Genomic DNA, 23,638 nt, shown 5'->3' with positions numbered 1-23,638 from the left:
TGATATCTATTAGTTTCAGCTGTGGGTGGGACTGAGCTGTTTACAATCCAGTGGCGCGTTCTAGAGAGTGGGTGGTCTCTGAAACACTCCGCAGCGCCTGGTCTGATCACAACATCATTTCAGATCTAAACGTTGGCTGTAAACTTACTGGAAGTAGTACGGCAACTTGGCGGAAATGATGCCACGTGGATGTCATTGACGTTGAATAACAAGCTTGACATATCAGAGCAGGATGATTACGCATCCCTGAAATGTCAGTGTGGGCGTCACATTAGAGCCCCATGTGTTTGTAGGGATATAAACACCTCAGCCAGAGGTTGTGATGTAATGTGTGATGACTAAGCCCATGCTCATAACAGGTGAGATGCAACCATAATCACACCCACGCACTCAAACATTCAGACAAACACACGCACGAAGCTGTGTTCCAGTGGAAGTGAGGCTGACCCCTCATCGGTTGCACCACAAACAATAACATGTAGGGGAAAAAAAGAATGAAATATGGAGTAAAGTGGGAAGAGGATTCCTGAGGTGTCATGTTAAGTGTAATTAGGATAGCTCTGAAATGGCTCATAGGTTTACTCTGTGGTTATGTAATTACCCCCACTGGTGCGACACTGGCGTATCATATCCGACATCAGTCAGAGGGCTGTGTGGTAATGATATACAGATTGTGTTCCTGGTGAAGGTATTACACATAATGACAACAGCAAATGGGATTTGTCTTGAACCCATCAGGATGGTTTGTCCAGATACATGCATCAAAATTGCTCTCTCAACATATTTCTCTGTTGTGTATTCTCCTGGAAGACTATTCAACATACTGTATGCACCGCAAAGTGCGGCAAATGCTTTATTTTAGTGGGTGTTCACCGCAAATTCCTGTGGGGTTGCCACTTTTTAAACTAAGGCGAGAAACACCGGTTTGTTGAGTTTACTGTGTGGGTCACAGAAGAATTTATAGATGGTACGCACTTAAGGTATGAGAAAAATTGGCTTTAACATTGTATTTTCCGCGTACATTTAGCATAATGAGGTGTAGATTTGGCAGTTAATCCAGAATAGGCTTCTATGTATTATCCCAAAAACGAATGAAAAACTAAATGGCATGAGAGGCCTCATTGGATAGATGTTCAGTAGGCCACAGTAAGACATGTCTGCGTTCCTGATGACTAAATCTGAGCAATATATTTGTGTGGATCTTTGGATCAATTAATCATGTATACTTTTACACACAATGCACAGAAAAACGCTGATACATTTGAAGATACATTTTTTTAAAAAGACAATTTTTATGTTTGTTTTTATGTGTGGGCACAGAAACAGCCCCTTGGTGGCATTGTTATTTGCCCCTGTTTAAACTAACAAAACATCCAATTCCATTCCCAGTGTAATAAAAGGGTACTTGGACAGGAATATAAACATCGTCCTAAAGTCGAACCAGATGCTGCTGCATGGCGGAGCGCAGGATTCAGAGAAAGGAGAGAAAGACAGAAAAACAAGGGAGGTACTTTACACAGAGAAGTGAGTCAGTAACCAAGCTACGAAACATTCATTTCTCAGTTCCTTTGCTCCTCCATCCCCCTGACCTGCCAACGTAACCCAGAGCAGGGGGGTATTCCTTAGGAGACAGGGAAGAAAAGCTGCCCGGCCTGGATTTGATTCTCGCACGAGGCCTTGAGAGGCCTGTCAAAGAGGTGACTCAGCCACTGCACGTACAGAAGAGGAGGTCTAAGCACTGCACGCATACACCGAGTGCCTGGCTGGCTGCCGAAGCCTGACCCACCACCCTAAACTTCAGCATGATAGGAAAGCTGTGCCATTTCCTTTAGGGTTCAAGTATGATCTCATTTGGCTGAACCTGCTATGATTAAGTTTAGAAAAATCCAACTTTTGTAAAATGCATGTCAGACACAGTTTCACAATTGTGGATTTCTGTGTGTATTGTTCAGTAGCCGAGTGGCATTCGGGAGAGTTGGGACTTTTTCCCGGTGGGCCGGTAGCGTTTCGAGGCCGCGAGGGCCGGTCTGATAATAGACATAGCAAGTTCTTAGCAACACCATCCGGCGGCCTGGTGTGTGGCCGCTGCCCGCTGGTCAAACTGTGCGGCTTCTGCTCAACCCGTACGCAAGCAGCAGCCTCTTATTTCAATACAAACACAGGCTAATCAGAAAGCTCTAACGAAGTGCAGGTCACAACCATGTCTAGGAGGATTTTCAGAGCGGCCCCTCCCCAAATGGCATAGCCCTGGTCGGCCTATGACGCAAAGCCATCAGACACCTCTTTTTTTTCCTCGTCACGTTTTGGAAGTCTATCGGTAACGTTAACAGACAGTGTGAGTCTAATGATGGAAAGCGCTGAGAAGGTCAGAGTCAAAAGGAAAAAAATTACGGAGGAGGAGGCAGCAAAATGCTCCAAAATAACGGACATGTTCCGGGCACTTAGGTTGTTTGCTTTGGTCGAATCCGTAGCTGTGTGTAGACTACTGTCTTGAGCAACCACAACTAGAAGTACACATTGGGTTATGAAAACATTACACCTAATCAGTTTAAAACTCAGACCCTCCACTCGCCTTGTCTGGAACCTGTAAGGTAGGTCAGTGGCTTTCCTTTTCTCAATTTGGCATAAGTTAACTTGGCAGTCAGTTCCACTTGCGTGGGGCCCCCGAGGGCCAGTGGTCTACGAAATTTGAAATTTTTGGTCCCACTCCACCCCTGGTATTGTTATTACTGTATGTAGTAATAGTTGAGATATAATAGAAAAGCAGGTTGTAAAGCAAGAATCAAGTATGTTAAAAAAAAAAGAAAGAGGACATATTGTGACAAATATTAAATATTGACAAATATGTGTGCCGTTTGTTTTAGGGTTCAATTATGATCTCATTTGGCTAAACCTGCTTCGATTAAGACTGTGACAGAATTTAGAAAAATCCAACTTTTGTAAAATGCATGTCAGACCCAGTTTCCCAGTTTTAGAATGCTGTATGTATTTTTATATGTACGCAGTATAATAAAATGCAGATGATATGTTGAGGGGTATTGAGATATAATAGAAAAGCAGGTTTCAAAGCAAGAATCAAGTATGTATAAAAAAAAAGAAAGAGGACACATTGTGACAAATATTAAACTTTATGTTGTTTTGAAATGGCAGTACAAAAATATGTTAATGCATTTGTCATTCAAATTTCACAGTAGGTACACAGGTAGATACACAGACAGACTGTTATTTACAGGAGAGTCATTGAGATGTTTCATAATACACTATAAGAATTATTACAAGTATTTCAGACATCTGCTTAGAGTTTAAAGATTTATCACTTTTTGTCCATTTGATATTGGCCATTTGCATCGATATCTACCAGGTTTACCAGTAGCTGAACAGATTGACTCACCTCTGGCAGTGTAACCAAGTACAGGTATGTTCAATTTGCCTAAATTGTAGTCCATTCTTAGACAAATTTCATTTTCCTTTCGCTCAGATGATGCTGATTACATTTGTCTGTCCAGTTAGTTCATTGAAATCAGCAAAACAGCAAACGAAATGAACTAGCACAACCTCCAAAAAATGTATTTACAAAACAGAGCCAAGCTCTCAACAGAGGAGGTATTGTAGAGGGCTTGGGGTTGTACCAACAGTCTTCTGAGACTCCTACAAACACAACCAAACTGTTAATTTTAGTAATCGGCGGGTGGCTGAGCATTAGGATCAGGATCTAGAGTAAACATGTGTGGAGGGAGGGAAGGAGGAAGACTATACAGGTTTGTTTAGGCTGAGCCCCTTCCTCACCTCCAAACAAAAGCGTAAGTACATACAGCACAAGTCTAGCTGTCCTGCTCTTTGTTTGTGGTGAATTAATACCACATTGGCAGGCTATAAAGTGGTATCAGCTTTCCAAACATATCAGCGCTGCTTTCCATCAACTTCTTTGTTTTGTTTGTGGGGAATGTGAAAACTGTAAAAAAGTTGTAAAATGCCAGTGGCCATATACATACACAATAAACACAACACAATAAATACATTGTATGCATCAGCTTTCCCAAGAATATATGGATTTGTTACTAGGATAAAAACATAAATAGAGTTTGATACCTTCTCCAATAAATAGTAGTGGTATTCTATTTACAATATGCACACATCTCCCAAAGAGCCAATGAGATATTATTATTATTATTTTTTTTTTTTAGCTCGAGACACGTGTGTTCATCTGCCTCAATTTCCCAAACTAGCAGGAGTTTAACACAAATTGCTCACAGGGTTTTTGTAGCTCTTTTTGAGGCAGTTACACTATTGTGTCTTCCAACAGACGTCTTTCAAATGTTTTGTCATTCTGTATACAAAGGGGAGGGGAAGTGATTGTCAAAAAAAAAGAGGTCATCATGGGAAGCTAGTGGTGTGACACTTGGAAGTGTTTCTCGAACAACTCGTTTCTTGCAAAAGGACTGGGTCAGGAGTTGTCCGTCTAGACCGCGTTTTCCTCACTGCCTTCGAAATGTTGAGGTTTCCGAGGGGGACCTGCACAAAAAAATTAAATAAAAAAAGAGTCAAAATGTGCTTGCATGACAGCTGCAGAATCCTCATTGGCACAGACAAGTAAGAGACTCGTAAAAAATAGATGGTGGTGTTTTTGTAGCCTTACTGTTGCAATGGCCGTAGTGACGGACTCCTATGGAGCGACCGAGGAAGCAGGTGGCCCGGCGGAGGTGGCAGGCGCTGGGGTAAGTGATGTTGTCATTGCCACAGATTGGCTGCTCAGACGGCATGGCGATTGGGCAAGGAGTTGTGCGGCACATGACACAGTGAGCGCTGTTGGTCTGGTCGGTCACACAGGTGTGGGTACCTGGACACACCACGTTGGAGCACGACTCTGTGCAAGACATGAAAAAAGGGCTATTAGCAAAAAAAAAAAAAAAAAGTGTGATATATTTTTGCTTTTGTGCACAACAGCTTATGTTGGAAGTAGCATAAACTAGATCAATCATGCTTACTTTTGCAGTCTCCTTGGTACATGACCTCCAGGTCTGGGTGTCCCATGCAGCGGGCCATCAGCAGAGTACACTCATCGGTATATGACTTCCCGTCGCTGCCGCACACAGCGTGCTTCTGGGTAATGTGAGAGCAGTCGGGAGAGCACACACACTGAGGCCTTCCCATCTTCATTTTGCAAACCTTCCCGGGACTGCATTTGACTCCATCGCAAGTCTCTACAAAAGCACAGCGAGTGGTTTTTATACGCGAGTGTCAGTGTGATGTTACTGTATTAACAAGTCTGCAGACATCAGGTGAGCCGCAGGCATTTTCATCCAAAACAAGCTTGAGATCTGGGGTTTTCCCAGACCAAAACACAATTTTCACCTTGCACAATATTTACAATAATCACATCTCTTTATTGACCGTTACACACAGGGGTGTCTCGCCTGGTGGAATTTGAGGCTGGCGTGTTTTCATAACAGACCAATGTGTACGGCTACATACGGATTGGGCTAAGCTCCCACAGAGGGACGGAGGGGCTCTGAGGTAGACAGAGTTCAAATAGCTGTCAGAGGAGTTTACAGGCTGAGAGATGAGGAAGCCCCAGGCTCCTCTGACACCCCATAATGTCAAAGCACAGGAGGAACTGCAATCCTACACAGTGCAAAAATCAACATTAGACAATGCACACAGGTCTTTTCCCAGGACCTTGAGAGATGATGGCTGATCAGCTCCAAGTCCTGAGGATTCTGTAAATAATGAGGAACTTATTTCTTATTTCCTGTCTCTACCAGCACTTCAATATCCTGTTTTATTCCAGAGCTTTTTTTTTTTTTTTTTTTGCTTTTTTTTTGTGGTCTAACTTTTGGTTCATTTTCATCTTTCACTCTGTCTCTTGCTGCGCATACATTTTCTCTCTATCTCCTCTGTGTCTCTCCCAATAAGGGAATTTCTGAAAAAAAAACTATACTCTTGTAACGATGTCTTACTCTGAACTGACAAGCCATCGGTTAACTTTCATTCACGCTGCCGACGTTTTCCTCCCACCGAATTCCAAATGATCAAGATAGTGGAGCACATTATGAGTCCCAGACATGTGGCAGGCATTTACTCCAGCCTGCAGGAATGTATTTTCTTATTTTGCTCATGGAAGCAAACAGGGCAGGAGGAGGTTGTGATTCGACCAACTTTATTCATTTTTCATGTGACAATTGTTTAAGTCTTTTTTTTTATTTATTTTTATTTTACAAAGCTGCAGGCTACCCTTGACTGTGGCCTGTCTGCTTATTTCAGGTTTATCTAAATACAATCCACATTTCTCTTTCTCTAAACCGTGTGACGAGGCCAGAAAACCCTGTGGCTGTGGTTGGGTATGTTCTCCAAAAAATGCCAGTGGCTCAATTTTTACTGGACTTGGAGAAATTCACATTTTTGCCCTATGATCACATGGTGCAAGTGCTGCTTAAGAAAACAAAAATGTATTTGCAAGTGAACCTGAATGAACCTTGCAGAGATTCCAGGAGAGGAAGCTTCTTAGGACAGCTGGGTGGAGTTATGTGGGAACATCTCCTGGATCCATGTCCGCATTTTTTTTTTTTTAAAGCTGCACGGGGAAGTCATTGTGTAAATACCTTGATTTCACAAACGGCGTGGCTTGAATTAACTTTCACTGACTCTCCGCGGGGAAACAAGAGTTATTTAGTGTAACGGAGTAGCCAATTTTGTCAACTTATGTTCATTAAAACATAAGTTAAACCTTCTGTTTAAAGTCTGCAATTGATATCTAAGCAGTGATTAAAGCCCCCAGTACTTACCTTAAAACTACCACTGACAGAAGCAGCCTGAGTCCTGTAGGATCATTTTATGTTTTAAAATAATTTAAATGTGGGTTTAAAGCAGTTTAGTACAGCATTTAACTTGTGGGTTACATGCAATGACGAATGCCATGTGTGATAAACCAAAACAATACACAAGTAATTGATTCCTGCTACTTGGCCGATTCAACCAATTCCATTTTTAAAGGTTTGTTTGTTTACCTCTGCATGGTTTACAGGAGACAATTCCCAGGAAGCCCAGCAGGCTGACCTCATTCATGGGCAGGCTGGTGTTGGACCATGCTGTGTCCAGGCGGCCCCCGGCACAGCACTCCTCTCTGGTCACCCCTCTCATCAGCACCATGTCGCACCTTTGGTCTTGCTGCAGCCAGCACATCCCAGCTGGAGATAGTAGCAAAAATAAAACAAGTGAATTCACTCTGACCCATATAAACTCATAAAACGTAAAAAAGTATATTATATAATTCTGAATTATTGTCAATTGGACTTCTTTTAGTCAATGTCCATTAAATGAATGGCTAATTATAAAACTGTAGTATTGCAAGTTGATATAGCACCTGTCTGCTTGGATGTTTTCACAGGCTTTGTGTATATATACAAAGAGTAAACTATCTACTGCACTATTTTAATTTCAAAAGGCTGAGGCAAAGTACATAATAGTACATAAATATAATTCTAGAAAAAGAAAGTACCTCATCAGTATGATTAGTGTAAGAGGATTCATGCAGTTATTTTCAAAGCATGGCAGTCTTTGGACCTACTTTTTCAAAATAAAAAAAAATAAAAAAGTCAACTTACCACTGGCAGGATTCCTCCCAATCTGATACATAGTGAAAATCACAGCAAAAACAGGGATGAAAAAGATCATTGTGTAATCTAAGTAGTACAAACCCTATTTTTCCCCCCTTAAAAGCTTGTGTTTGCAAATATCAGCAAGAAGAAGTGATGTTCCTCTGGCAAACTCAACTCTGGAAGTAGCTCTCCCTTATGTGAATGAATGTGTTGTGGATAAGGGATGTCGTTCCCCCTCTGTATAAATATTTAGCCCAGATGGAATTATGCTGCTGGGATGGGCGATCCTCTCAGCCAGTAATAAGCCAGGGCAGGACACAGTTTGACTCTGACTCAATTTCCAGAGTCGGGAAATGATCCATGCCCTCCAAAGCCAGACGCTGGCCACTAATATGACCTCACAAAACATTTTCACACCATATTAAGACTCATTACAGGCTAATTACAAATATTTACAGTGGGTTTTTTTTGTTTGTTTTTTGTTCATGCAGCTTATTGAATAGACTAATTTAATGAACTGTTCAGGTATTTGGGAAAATACTTGATTGCATAACAACCTCTGAAAGTGACCTTATAAGAAGCAGTTAAAGTTTTTTTTTATTTCTCCGGTGGGTCCCAGATGTTTTGGTCTCTATCGTCTCATCTCTCTCTTTAATGTGGCATAGCTCAGAGGTATTCATTCTCCTTACTGTTTGATCATGGCAGTTTTCCGTCTAAAAGAGGCTCTGTGTGGTTTAGGAGGGAAAAGTGGCCGTTAGAAATGACATACTTATTTCTTATTGGGCTCAAACAATAATCTTTTGAAGCGAGGTGGATCCAGCATTGACCTTAAATTGTGCTTCTTTGTAATGTAAATACGGAGGAAAGGAAGAGCCACCGCAGCAAAGTGGTTACTATCTTCTAAGGCTAAATATGATGCAAAATCAAACTATTATCAAGTGCCTAAAAATATCCATAACAACAGTCCTTTGATAAATGAAGTCATCCGCCTCTCCAACATTTACCATATCTCATTGTGTTAACTGTCTGGGTTTATCAATGAAGGCTGATATTTCACTCTACAGATGCGGTTAGAATAATACTGAGATGAGGGGATGAGTGGGAGTGAAGGTGGTCTGCCCTTGAGCAATATATTAAGTTAAATAAACACAACTACGTTGGAGCTTTTCAAGAAAATTCAAGTCCCCTCATTTTTAGTCAATGATCACACACAGACAACCACAACAGCCAAGACTGAACCCGTTGAAATACTGTGGATATATATACAGTATCTGTCGACCAGACACAATCTAGTCTTCAAAAACCACTCAGGTGACTAAAGACCAATCTGCATTATCATCATGTCTGATAAGAACATCTGCACTGCTCCTCTCGCTTCCTGCACTCACTGACACTGAGAGGTATGCGCTAATGCTAAAGTAATGTGAGACTGCCCATCTGTCTGTCACCGCTTTCTTTTATGTATCCTTTTGATCGTGGGGGGATGAAGGTAGCATATGCTGCAGAATCTGAGTCGTTGTGAATGATGTTGCCTTCTTCAGCAGAGATCCCCAGGGCACCGAAGGAATGCTGCCTGACCTAGGAGGGGAGGAAAGACGAAAAGAGAGCAGCGAGCAATGGCTGTGGGTGGCCTGCCTCTTCTTCTGGAGATCCACTCAGCTCCTCATATGGTTTGGATCATCACTGCCGAGCCATACAAATGCATACAGCATGTTGGGGAATTTGGAGCACCCACTAATGTACGATCTTTATTAGGGTGCAGCTTACTGTGTCCCATCTTTGAGAAATATTGGTCTCTTTCAAGTGGCCGGGCTCTGAGGGGCAGCATGAAATTTAAGAAGACAATGGCGGGCTGTGTCTAATGTGAAATAGAGTGAGTGCATCTCCACGGGGCAGGTGGGGAGCTCAGTTTGTCATACTGTAGGCCACATTTGTATGGCATTAAAACAGAAAAGGCAAAAACACCACTGCCATCTAGTGGGAAAAGTTGGCAGGTTTGTGAAAAGCAGAGGTGGGTTTGTTTATTCTCATACCCCTTTGACTTCCAACTCATGTAACCAGAGTATATTTGTGTATATGTTTCGATATTCTCTAGTATGAAAAACATGACAAATATGAAACAGAAAAATGCAAAAAAAAAAAAAAATAAGTGTACTAATCTAAAATGCAATACAACATTGAACAATTTTTTCCAACAGATATCATCACTTTATTAAAACAAGTGATTATAGCTTATAGCTTTTATTAATTCATGACTTTTAAATTATGAAGCTAGCTATAATGATGAGGTTGTCAAGTAACATTAGGCCAGAGAAGAAAGGCCAGAAAGTAGGCTAATCAATTGCATTTGTTAAGGGAATTGTTTTGCATTACATTACCTCCATACATGTTGCTATGTATTCAGCCGGACTAATTAAATAAATTAGTGTCACCTGCTTTTAGCGGAGATACCAATGACGCTATCCAGGTAGCTAGCTAAAACCGTAAAACTGTTACAAATGGCAACGGTAGTTTGGCACTTAGCTATATTGTTATGGCATTACCAGGGGCGGATTAAGGTGGTCAGGGGCCCCTAGGCTGCTCCTTATGTGAGCCCCCCCCCCTTAATCATTGCACTTTACTGGAAAAATGTATTTAGACACACACACACACACACACACACACACACACACACACACACACACACACACACACACACACGCACCAATTACCACCACACCACTGAGACACAAACCACTGTGCAATACACTAAACTGTGAATCAAATAAAAATAATAAAAACAGCAGCAGCAGCACATAACAATGTTATTAACAACAATAATGAAACAGCAGCACAACATGTAGGCTACATATTGTTGCATAATCATCACGCCTTTAGAATGTTTTTTAGAATTCACATGCAGGATCCGAGGTATAGGTAGCAGCAGGGACGGACTGGGACCAAAAATTGGCCCTGGCATTTTGGCCCAGACCACACCACAGAAGATCACAAATACCATCCATCCTTGCTCTCCCCTGAATATGTATAGCAACTCCTACTCCTTAAAAATACTAATGCCATGTAATGAGTAAGCAAGAATCAGTGAGAGTTGAGATATTAAATACTTCAAAAAGTTGCCATTTAATAATACAATAAAACGGTATACTCCTCATGAATCATAAAACAAGCTATATATATATATATATATATATAATCATTTCATGACTGAAGAGGCCCTGTGCTTTAAATTGAAGAGGTCTATCATTAGTTTTTGTCTGCCAATGCAGATAGAAAAGCTACAATTCTCATTAAGAAAGTTTGCATGATGTGCAACATTTATCTAGGCTACTTTAAGGACACAAATGCACAAGCACAAGCTTAAAGTTTGATGAACCTTAAGGTGGTGTTTTGCTTATTATTAAGATGTAGGCTACTTTGTTGAATGAAAAGCAGGCTAATATAGCCTATTAATAATAAAACGGTGAGAAAATGATCAGTCAACACTCAGATACTCAACTACTTTGTAAAAAAGATAGATGACATACGCTCTTCATTCTCCACCACGCCTTCTGAAATCACCTTACCATCCATCACATCTAGTACTCTTTCCTCTTTCACCCCTCTATCTCCAAATCAAATCCTTACTTTGATTACCTCTGCCCACCCAACCACCTGCCCCCTAAATCCTATCCCTTCTCACCTTCTCCAGTCCATTGCTCCTGACATTCGTCCTTTCCTCACCCATCTCATTAACATCTCCTTGTCAACTGGCTGTTTCCCCATTGCCCTCAAGGAGGCAAGAGTGACCCCACTACTCAAAAAACCAACATTCGACTCGTCTGATGTAAATAACTATAGACCCGTCTCCCTTCTTCCCTTTCTATCTAAAACTCTTGAGCGTGCCATTTATAATCAACCCTCTACCTATCTCAACCAGAACAACCTTCTCGATCCCCACCAGTCTGGCTTCAAGGCTGGTCACTCAACAGAAACTGCCCTCCTTGCTGTCACTGAGCAGCTTCACATCGCTAAAACAACCTCTCTCTCTTCCATCATCATCCTTCTGGACCTTTCTGCTGCCTTTGACACAGTGAACCACAGTGAACCACCAGATCTGTGATCTGTGCTCTGCGCTCTCATTGCTCACATCTTACCTGGCAGACCGAACCTACCGGGTAACTTGGAGAGAATCTAGCTCAGAGCCTTGTCCACTCAAAACTGGGGTTCCTAAGGGATCAGTCCTGGGTCCCCTCCTTTTCTCTCTGTATACTAACTCCCTCGGGTCTGTCATTCAGTCACACGGCTTTTCTTATCGCAGCTACGCAGATGACACCCAACTAATTCTCTCCTTTCCTGAGTCTGACACTCAAGTAGCAGCACGTATCTCGGCCTGTCTAACTGACATCTCTTCTTGGATGTCCACACACCATCTGAAACTCAACCTTGACAAGACTGAGCTCCTTTTCCTTCCAGGGAAGGGCTCTCCTACCCAGGACCTGACTATAACAATTGACAACTCTGTGGTAGTCCCCACCCAGACTGCTAGAAACCTGGGTGTGACACTTGACGACCAACTCTCCTTCACTGCTAACATTGCTGCAACCACCCGATCGTGCAGATACATGCTGCATAACATCAGAAGGATACGTCCCCTTCTAACGCAGAAGGCGGCTCAGGTTCTGGTTCAGGCTCTAGTCATCTCACGTCTAGACTACTGCAACTCCCTCCTGATTGGCCTCCCTGCATGTGCCATCCGACCCCTGCAGCTCATTCAGAACGCAGCAGCTCGACTTGTCTTCAACCTCCCCAAGTTCTCTCACACTACACCACTCCTCCGCTCTCTTCACTGGTTACCAGTTGCTGCTCACATCCGCTTCAAGACACTAGTACTTACATACAGGGCCATGAACGGATCAGCCCCAGCTTACATCCAGGACATGGTCAAACCATATACCCCAACCCGCTCACTTCTCTCTGCATTAGCCAAACTGCTTGCTGCCCCCTCACAGCGAGGGAGAACTAATCACTCAACCAAATCCCGACTGTTCACTCTCCTGGCTCCCAAATGGTGGAACGAGCTCCCCACCAACATCAGGATGGCTGAAAGCCTACCCATCTTCCGCCGAAGGTTAAAAACACATCTCTTTCGACTACACCTTGGATAATATAAAAGAAAAAAAAACAAAAAACTCTTGAACCTGCACTTTTATACGTTTCTTTGTAGCTTTGCTTATTTAAAGCTAATGTACTTGCACTTACTACTTGTTGTCTAGAGTTTGGACCTTCTCAGTTGAATGCACTTAATTGTAAGTCGCTTTGGATAAAAGCGTCAGCTAAATGACATGTAATATAATGTAATACAGTATAGCATGCCTATTTCTTTTATTGTTGTAGTGTTATCATCAACAGTTTGTCCACCACTTTTTTTGGCTCAGTTTTATCAAGGGGTTAAGTGTTTTAAGGGGAGTTGTGTTTACCGCAGGTTGTAGCCTCACTCCCTCATCTCTGTCCCTCTCCTCCTGAGTCTCCTCCTCACTGTGCATGTCACTGTAGCCGACACCAGCACCGCTATCGTCCGCCACGGGAGCTGATGGAGGTCCTGCTATTGTCGAAAACATGTCTGTCCATTTGACACATTTGGCAGCGTTTCTTTTTCTCACGCAGCTTCTCTGCACCTCCTTTGCGTTTCTTCTCCATGATCTCTATCACTGTTCTAGCCTGGCAGATGCACACCCGAAACTGCATGCAGGCAGAAATCCCAAAGAGGGTGCAGTTTAAAGATATGCTGTCCTCTTCATTGTCTTGGTTAACGTTATCCTCACCTAGCGCCACTTCACAGCTAGCTGCTGCTGTAGCGGCATGTTCATCGCTTTGGACTGTTGTTCATCATGTCTGTATCCCCAACAGTAGTCGTAAAGAAAGTTTGTCATTCTTGCCAGCGTTGCCAAATACTTATCGGCATCTTTTTTCTTTTATTTGAGCCACTCGAGTAACTTCGTTTAACTTTTGCGTTTAGACTCGTCTTGCTTCGTCTCTGTTTGAGTTCTCCTGTCACTGTGTGTTTATCTTTCGCGCCGCGCACCGTTATGGACTAGTCCATTTCAATGTGAAAGTAGGAGGTGTATGGAAAAAAATAGTCTATGTGATATTTTTGACTAAAGTGTTTTTTGGCCAGCCCAGAGTCAATTGAAAAAAAACAATGGGCCGCCGATCTAGGCCTAACACTTTTATGGGCCGAAAAAATAAAAAAAGTATAATAATAATAATAAATTGTCTGGCCAATCCGGGGCCCCTGCACACGTGAGGCCCCTAGGCTGCAGCCTACGTAGCCTGTGCATTAATCCACGCCTGGGCATTACGTAGGCTAGTGTTAGTTAAATAAAGCATTAGATAAGAAATACCTATAGCATTAATATTTTGGGGGGTGGGTGGGTGTTAAGGAGAAGCCACTTGCTACAATTTATGTGAATGTCCAACAGCTGACCATCAGAGGTCAAGTAACGAAGTACATATACTTCGTTACCTTACTTAAGTAGAAAGTTTGGGTATCTATTCTTTACTGGAGTCATTATTTTACAGCAGACTTTTTACTTCTACTCCTTACATTTTCACGCAATTATCTGTACTTTTTACTTTTTACATTTTAAAAATAGCCTCGTTACTCCTTTCAGTTTGGCTTGTTTTCATTCCAGCTTGTCATTGTGCAAACCCCCCCCCCCCCAAAAAAACTATCCAGATAGTGAGTGAATTTGATTGTGGTTGGATGAGAAGTATAAACATTCCGACACCCTATTGGTTTGTACGCAATCCATTGCTCCTGCACAGACACGGTGCTAATACGCCACCGGTGCCTTAACGACCGTTATCTACCGGATCGAATAGGTACGCGGATTTCGGTGCCTTATTTAGGTACTACTCAAATGCCTGCGCTTCTCTCTGATGCTCCGAAAACGGACGTTAGAGGGAACTAAAACATCGTAGCACGGGACGCTAGTTAACGCTACACTTGGCAGCAGGTAACGTTAGCCTACCGTTAGCTAGCAGTTGGAATTAACGCGGTTAAAATGCTGACAGCTAAACGGTGTAAAAGTGTCTGTATTTCACTGGAGAGGATTGTAACACCAGACTGTAGCTGCCGTTGTCTGAAAAACACAGAAGAGATGTGTCACCTTTTTCAGCCCTTCTGAGTTTGCAGGTATGATTTTAATATAACATTATTATAGTCATTATGGCCTTTAGAAAAATGTTTTTTGTGGAGGTGGGGTAGTGCACTATAAGCCCCTGTGGGGCGGGCTAAGCTTTTTGTCCTTAAAGACATTTTTTTCCCTTACATTACTTTTACTTTTATATTTTAAGTAGTTTTGAAACCAGTACTTTTACACTTTTACTTAAGTAAAAAGCTTGAGTTGATACTTCAACTTCTACAGAAGTCTTTTCAAGCCCTAGTATCTATACATCTACTTGAGTAATGAACGTGAATACTTTTGACACCTCTGCTGACCATACCCTTAAAATACCTTTGTTGGTAACTACCGTTAGCCCAAAGCGTAATATCTTCATGAGTGGGATGTTTTTTTATACCAATTAAGGATATCTGAAAACAACACTGCTACATAAAGCATATAGGCCTACTAAATTGTTGCAGACTGTAAATAGGCTATTAGTCCTAGTGTTGCAATTGCAATTAACCAAAATGACCAGATGAGGGCGCCCCTCGCCTGTCTCTCAATATTCCTTTGTTAATCTCAGCAGCATCCTTAAATCTTTGTGTGTCCTCATCTAATAAAAAGGTGTTTAGCCTTTAATTTTGGACATAAAGCAGTCCTAAATGTAATCTATACTTGTCTCCTCCCAGACATATATGATATCATCTTCTAGATACATAAGTTGCTAGATACATAACATAGCTGACATGTCGGTGTCAGTGATTACGAGGAGCAGTTACAACATGAGGATAAGTCAAATATTTTCTTCTTTTGGTTGCCTTGTCACACCAACAAGCTAGTTCACTTCATGGTGACCGACATATTCAGCATAGTTGAACTCCTGTTTGGTCATGTATTGCTATTTTTTTTTTTCTTCTCAATTTCTTGAAAGATATATAGCCTACTTAGCAATTTGCCCTTGAATGGCAATATTCTATAGCTATTCTGTGAAGTACATCCTTCATTTCACTGGTAAAAGAAGTTGCATTAGTGACTAATAGAGGATACGAAGTGTGTATCTTTGAACAGAGCATGAAAGAAAGCACTTGTTTTATTGCCATATAAGAAAGAAACCCCATTACAATCCACCCACTGGTCTATCTTAAGTCATAGTACTGCTGTGTAGCCTACGTCACATGGCTAAACAGGCCTCAGAGGTGGTAATTGCTACGTCTGCCCCGGACTGTCTGAAAGCAGCTGCAATATATATCCACTCAATTTACTCCTAATGCGTATTACTGATTGAACCGGCAATGAGGGTCGGAAAAGTGACAAGGCCGGAAAGAGTCACCCCCTCTGTCCCCTCTGCACACAACTTTCCTCCTCCACCTCACCCTCACCCTCTTCTTCCCTGCTTCCTTCCTGTGCTTTAGCGTTGCCCATGAGGTGAAGTCCCTCCAGCGGTTCATTAATGGGGAAGGTTAATGTGGGTGCACGCGCTGCTTATACAAACAGCACTCCCTCCCCCTTCAGCTTTCTCCCTCGTCTCTCTCCCAGCCCTCCCGCTCTCTGCCCCCATGCCCCTTTTCCGCTCTCTTGAGCCCTCTCTCACTTTTGTAACCAGAGCAGGGCACTGACGTGGTGGTGACTAAAGGGTCTCCTTGTGTGTCAGAGTGACAGTCATTTAGCTCCATCTGTGTGCTGCTCCGGATCTCCTGCTCTTCCCCAGTGGGCTGGTATAACCCCTGGTGCTCATCTGCTCTAATAGACGCCTCATGCTCCATTCATGAAGACTTCTCCAGAGAGCCAGAGAGCTCTCAAGTGTTTTTATTCAACTTGACTTAACAGACTTTCATGACCCTAATGTGTCCAGATTTAACACTAGCTTTATAATAAAATACACACTTTTTTTGGAAGGGTTCCTCAGTTGAAAGTTAAGGTAAGATATAGAGTTTATCCAAAGTTGCAAGTATATTTCCACCATGTTTAACTAATTTTAATTGTATATTGCTGTATATTGCTGGCGATGCCACTATTTAGTCAGTATATTAACATCCATATATCAAACATATTGGACAACAAATATAATCTGTGTCAAATTATTGTCAATATGGGGTGATAAAAGTATCTAATTTGCCTTTTTATGGCTGATGAGTGGAACTGCCTCAGTCAATAGTTTTGATATGCTCATTGCAATATGTTAACTGGTAATTTCCATAACTGTGTTAATGTGGCGATGGACTGCTGAGTGTGTGGGGGATGCAGGAAATGCCAGATATTTTTCCAGAGAAAAAGTTATCCTGTGTGATCCTTGGCGTGTCGCTACTTTTTTTTTTAAATACTGTTTGCCACTGTATTTTAATTTAATAGCACTGCAAACAATTCAAAATCCAATGCTGTGTCTCTTTTTTGAATTACTGAAATGGTTCGGAGTACTTGCACAGTGCCGTCACCAAACAATTTATCAACTTGCATTGATCTGCTGCTGATCACGGACAGAGAGAAAGATCAGGTTACGTGAGGAGTAGGTATTGAGCTTGATTGGAATTGATCTCTCCTTTATGGTATTCTGCTTTGGAGAGCCACTACATAGTTTAATGAATTGAACTTAATTCTAATCGCTATTCTGCGTGATACAATACCAGTCGGTATGGTCATTGCAGTATGTTAACTGGTAGGTGAGGTGGTTTGGGCATCTGGTAAGGATGCCCCCTGGATGCATCCCCAGGGAGGTGTTCCAGGCACTTCCAGGTGGGAGAAGATCCAGGACTAGGTGGAGGGATTATATCTCCCCCCTGGCCTGGGAACGCCTCGGGATCCCCCAGTCAGAGGTGGTTAATGTGGCTCGGGAAAGGGAAGTTGGGGGTCCCCTGCTGGAGCTGCTGCCCCTGCGACCCGACCCCGGATGGGGGGGATGGACCAATACCAGTTCTCCTGTCTAAATTGATGCTCACGAGACAAATTAAAAACTAACAATATAATTCGTTTTACATCAGTTTTGTCAACCTTATTGTCTTAATTTATCTGAAATAGGGCAAATCAAAGATTCAAAAGCAACTAATTAAATCCTTTGTAAAGTTAGTTTTGCATTACCGGTGGTGAATACCAGCTGTATCCTGATCACCGCTATGCCAGCGCCATATTGGTCTACATACCCTCTGTCTGTCGGATCAAGACTGATGTGCCAGGAACCATCTGCTGTCTTTGCACTTCACGTTGCCTTATGTTGCCTTGAGAGCTCACTCATACAAACAGTGTTTGTCATACCTCATTTAAAGCTGCCACATTTTGTACTGCTGATTATTATTCAGCTGGATGTGACTCACTTACTGTAGGCAGGCAGCCACAACTTACTGTAGTCATTTCCCAGATTGCTGGTGCATCAGTTGCAGACACTGCAATATTATGTAATACGGCGAGAGTAAAAGTCTCCAAAGTCAAACACAAACAAAGTGATCATCAGATTTATGCTCATTAACAATACAAACTTTTGATGTGAATCAACACTGCTGACAGTCTGGAGAAAAATTTCTTTTGTGACCTTAATCAGAGGTGTTTTTGTTATTTGTTTTAACTACTTGCTAAAGTGAGATATTATTTTAATGACATATAAAGATATTCTGCCATTGTATGAGGTGCTTCTCAGTTATTGTTTAAAAGTTAAATCATATACGAGGGTGAATGGATAATGAAATAATCCATCCACGTGGGGCTATGTTTCTTGTTTAAGATACATCACAACCAGGGTTCAAAATTAACTTTTTCAATCACCAGCCAAATGGCTAGTGAATGTTCCAGTTTTAATATCCACTCAATAGACTACCATTGTTTTTTTGGCTGATGGGTGAAGCTAATCTACCAGGAAATTGCATATTTTACCAGCATTTGGCTGGTGGATGGTGCTAATTTTGAACCTTGATCCCAACCAAACCGGGCCCTTTTGAAGCTATAACATTCACAAGGTCTTTGAGAAAATTGGGAAAGGAGAGTAGAGCCTGGGAAGGGAAGTATTTAAATTAAATGTATTTTAATTAAGTATTTAATTACTTTCAAGTATTTTGTAATTTGTGTTTTGCTTGACAGAAAAAAAAAGATGTAATTTGAGACAGAATACGTTAAGATTCAAGATTCATTCAAAATCCTTTATTAAGAGCTTGTATTTGTGTACTTTAAATTAATTTAAATGATTTAATATGTCATTTTATTCTCAAATAAAACCTTTTTTAGCCCCAGGTTTAAACCACAAGTAGCGTAATCAGTCTTTGGCTAAATGCAAGTGAAACAGGACCTGTCAGTTCCAGCAACGCGACTATTGTGAACTACCAAAATGTTCCTCGTGACCAGTAGCTTGAGGAAAGAAGCTGCTTTGGTGGTATGTGCAAAGTTCCCCTAAGAGAAAGGTTTGCCATCTATATATGATCAGATATTGCATGCTCAGGCAAGCTTAGGCTACAGAATGACACTACAATATAACAGAAGAGAAGAGTTATTAGCACTATACCGTCTAGACCTGGCAAATATGCTTAGCGTTAGCATACCAGCTAATGTCACAGACGCGTTATTATGGAACCCACGCAACTTCTAGGCAAGACCTCGCCCTTCAATAGCATTCACCCGCTACTATTCACCAGGCGTCCATGCTTACGCTAGGTAAGGTAACCTGATTTGTTCAGGTCCTATCCCCTGACCAATCGGCTATCCTTACCTTAACCACTCAAGGTCAATGCCTAACCCCAACCAACCGGCCGGCTTCGTAGGGCGGGATTTGCCTAGAAGTTACGTGGGATCCATAATTAGGCCTACGCGTCACAGAAACACTCAGGTAGCCTGGAACAGTGACATCTTGTGGTAAGTTATAATATGGGAAGCTTAGCAAGATTGTTAGCAACTTCTGTAGCTCAGGACAAAATGAAATGCTTGCATAGCTACATTTAGTCGTTTCATAGTGGTCATTCTTAATAGTTGTCAGGGGAATAGCTTACGCACTGGGTCGAAAGTTAGCTCAAGTAACTAGCTTTTCACAGTAGGGACCAACTCTGCTGTGAAGAATGCATGTATAGACCGTAGTTGCAGTGTGCATGAACAGGGACTTTTTATTTCTCTTCTGTGGCAGTGAACACAACACAAGGTCTTTCAGTGACTGTTATGCTGCAACCTGAGTTTATCCAGACACTTTATGGCTGAATGAAGTAACTTAACTACCCCTAATGCACTATTCTGTGGGGTGCATGTACTTCTCTCAAACACCGGTCTGGGAGGGACTTACTTCCCACAACAGACCCGCCAGACTTCTAAAATGTATTTTCAGTTTGTATAGAATGTATGTTTGTATTTTGAAATTTTTAATTACTTGCTTTTCATGAAATACATTTTCTCATACCAATATCTTTTATATTGTAGCTGTATTTTATTTTGAGATATTTGATGAGCAAGTATTCATGTTATTACACCATCCCTTATGGATGTATTTGTGCACATCTCTGAGTACAGCATCCCAGAGGGGTCAATCCATCCATCAAATGCTTGGGAATCTGCATTTAGGTGAAAGAAGAAAATCCAATTACAGTGCATATCAGTAATGAATTTTAAATCCAGTTGATGATATATAATCTAGCAATGTCATCACACGGTGCAACCCTGATATGAGTCCCAGACAAATGTCTGCCAGTCTGCCTCCTATGTTGCATGATTTTAACACCTAAGGGTTATATGTCAGTACATTATGAAATACATTTCCCCTCGAGTACGCTGCCAGTATACTAGAAAACATAATAGCTGGTTAGTTTACAGAAACAAATAACAAAGATAATGTGAGCCTTTACAAAAATATACACTACTGAAAACCACCGTCACGGATGGAAAATGCTGCATTATTACATGCTATTTGACCAAATTCTGAGAAGAGCACAGAACATGTTTGTTGTTGTTTGTACTTAAATGAAACCGAAAACAGCTTTCCGTTTTCCATTGTTCCAGGATGTTTGAACATGACCATGCAGAGAGGTTCTTGATACAAGACATCACACAACATACGTAAGTAATCATTCTTTGCCTCTGAAGCAGCAATTCAACTCACCTTCATACCGACCCAAGAGAAAGGGCCGCCAAAAAAGTGTGGATTGCGTCTTTTTTCATGAGGAACACAATTAGTCTGTGTGTGTGTCTGTGTGTGTGTGTGTGTGTGAGTGAATACAAGCTTTTGTTTTGTCTTTTTTTTTTTCTTTTTCTGTTTTTTGAAGCCTGTTTTATGTTGAAGTGAAGCGTATTTGTTTCCAGCCTTTCATCATCATCTTACGTGTATGCCTTGCCTGACTTATTGAACTGGATTCATTGGCAGCGCAGAGCAAATTGCTGTCAGGCCTGTCCCCGTCAAATTTCGGTGCAGAATCCCTTGGCTCCAACATAATAATAATAATAATATATTAGTGAACTAGTCTATGTTATCGATTGTCAAGGAATGCACATTATTTCATGAGACTTTCAATGAGCTTTATGTATGTGCTTGTAAAACACTGACGACAGCTAGTAAGAATCAAAAATATATACATATATATACTGTATAATTAAAGTTTGTTTCAGAGCTACAGTGGAGCATGAGCTGGTGACTTAAAGTGCTCATATTATACTCATTTTAGGTTCATAATTGAATTAGAGGTTGTACCTGAATATTTTTATGTGGTTTAATTTTCAGAAAACACCATATTTTTGTTGTACTGCATATTGATGCAGCTCCTCTTTTCTCCCTGTGTGTTGAGCTCTCTGTTTTAGATAAAGAGTGAGAAACTCACTTCTGTACCATCTTTGTTGGCAGTCGCACATGTGCAGTAGCTAGTTAAGCACTACTAGCCAGTCAGAAGCAGAGTATGAGGGCGTGCCATGCTAGCAGCTAGGTGAGCATTATAACGTGTGTTACAAAGTGATGCACGTTTGTCACGGAAGTAAAGGCTGGACTACAGTAGAGCTGTTTGGAGCAGTTTGTGAACAGTGTTTTCTGTTGGAGATGGTAAGTCCCGTTGGGGTGGACTTTGGGCTTTTTCACTTTGTAAACCTATAACGTGCACAAAAAAGATATATAACACATAAAGGAAAGGGGATAGGCCAAAAAGCATAATATGAGCACTTTAAATCTTCAGCGTGTACACACAGGAAGGAGATATTCATGTTAGTTAAAAAAAAACATCTCTATCTCATCTCTCTCCCTGTGCGAGCTAGCCCTTTAAAGACTCTTGAATGGAGAAGAGCTGATGCTCATGCTGGCAGCAGTTACCATGGCAACAAATGACTGAAATGTATGTGTTGCTGCTGTTGCAACACAAACTGTCAGAAACAGATAATTAAAACAGAGGAGAGAAAGTTTTCATTCTGTCTTTCACAATTGAGCGCCACGTTGTGCACATTTCATGTGTCAAGTATACACAAACTGATACTACTATTGGTTACTGTCACTTCCAACACGATTTTACATCACAACTCGTGATATTTGCTTTTGTGTTTTGGCTGCAGATTCATGTTCGACAAGCTGAGTAATGGGCTGCCTCTCTCTGGTCATTAACAGCAATGAATTATTCCAGAGAATTAAATCAATCTCTCTGCCTTATATGGTAGCTGCCTGCCTGACAGTGCCGGGCAAAACAGGCAACATTGGATGGGAACAAATGGTAACTGAAAAAGACTGACTGCTGTATAAATATTTAAACAAGCGAAAGGGCAGATGGGTCTTTAAAATTAATTACCCCACTCATTGTAAATATGAACATTAGGGGCGCCTTACAGTGAGTCAAGGCTCCATGCTGGAGTCTATGCAGTATTAATGATCGGCAGCAAAGGCACCTCACCTCTTAAAGTGGAACATGTTCACTGGGCTGCAGATACAAGCCTACAGTGTTACGGCTGCTATAAGAAAAAAATGCAATTGACACTAACAGCACTCTGAATACAGTAAGAGCATTCACATTGGGCAACGGTTCTCACGTTTGTGATCACGTGGAGGTACTTGTGTTAAAGAACCTTCCTAAAACTAGAACCCACCCAGCAGATGGATGCTTATTACTAGGGGTGTTGGTTAGTTGATCCATCACTTTGGTCCAGACTGAAAAATACCTAATTCAACATGGATTGCCATGACGTTTAGTACAGACATTCGTAGTTGCCACAGGATGAAACCCTTTAAAGGAACATGCCGACTTATTGGAACTTTAGCTTAGCTTGTCGTATCCCCCAGAGTTAGACATGTCGATAAATACCCTTCTCATCTCCGTGCGTGTTGTAACTCCGTCTGATGCCCCCAGCGCTAGCTAAGCCTAGCACAGATCCTGGAGGTAACCGGCTCCAACTAGCCTACTGCTCCCAATAAGTGACAAAATAACGCCAACATGTTCCTATTTACATGTTGTGATTTGTATAGTCACAGGGTGTACACATAACAAGGTCATATGAGACACAGCCGTCCTCTAACCGTATACAAACTGGGAACTATATTCTCAGAAAGGCGAAGCCCTGCTACTTCCGCTACTTGGGCGGAGTGATTTTCTAGCAGCACCCGTAGCCCCCGAAACCCACTCTCTGAGGAGCATAGAGTTCGCCTGGAGTTCGCTCAGAGTCTGAGTAATAGAGTCAGCAATTACTAGATAGTAAAAGCATAGTGACCTTGTTATTGGTACACCCTGTGACTATACAAATCACAACATGTAAACAGGAACATGTTGGCGTTATTTTGTCACTTATTGGGAGCAGTAGGCTAGTTGGAGCCAGTTACCTCCAGGATCTGTGCTAAGCTAGGCTACATAGGATATGTATCGACATGTCTAACTCTGGGGGTTACGGTGAATAAGCTAAAGTCCCAATAAGTCAGCGTGTTCCTCTAATCTATTCCTCTGATGCTTCCTTTAGTGCCTCTATGAGGTAAATCTTTCAATTTGC

At 41.7% G+C, this 23,638-nt stretch overlaps 1 protein-coding gene across 1 annotated transcript; it reads right to left on the bottom strand.

The window, feature by feature from the left end:
* Positions 1-3,112: 3,112 nt before the first annotated feature.
* fstl3 (follistatin-like 3 (secreted glycoprotein)) lies at positions 3,113-7,868 on the bottom strand. The gene is made up of 5 exons (XM_028587126.1): positions 7,602-7,868; positions 7,005-7,184; positions 4,986-5,201; positions 4,637-4,864; positions 3,113-4,512 (listed from the first exon to the last, which is right to left on the bottom strand). Exons 1-5 carry the CDS (start codon positions 7,669-7,671, stop codon positions 4,460-4,462), a joined length of 747 nt encoding a protein of 248 aa, XP_028442927.1. The 5' UTR covers positions 7,672-7,868; the 3' UTR covers positions 3,113-4,459.
* Positions 7,869-23,638: the final 15,770 nt, after the last annotated feature.

This window comes from Perca flavescens, chromosome 9, assembly GCF_004354835.1.
Source record: "Perca flavescens isolate YP-PL-M2 chromosome 9, PFLA_1.0, whole genome shotgun sequence".
Taxonomy (NCBI): Eukaryota; Metazoa; Chordata; class Actinopteri; order Perciformes; family Percidae; genus Perca; species Perca flavescens.
The sequence above is the reverse complement of the archived record's forward strand: the minus strand, read 5'-3'. Positions and strand labels throughout refer to the sequence as shown.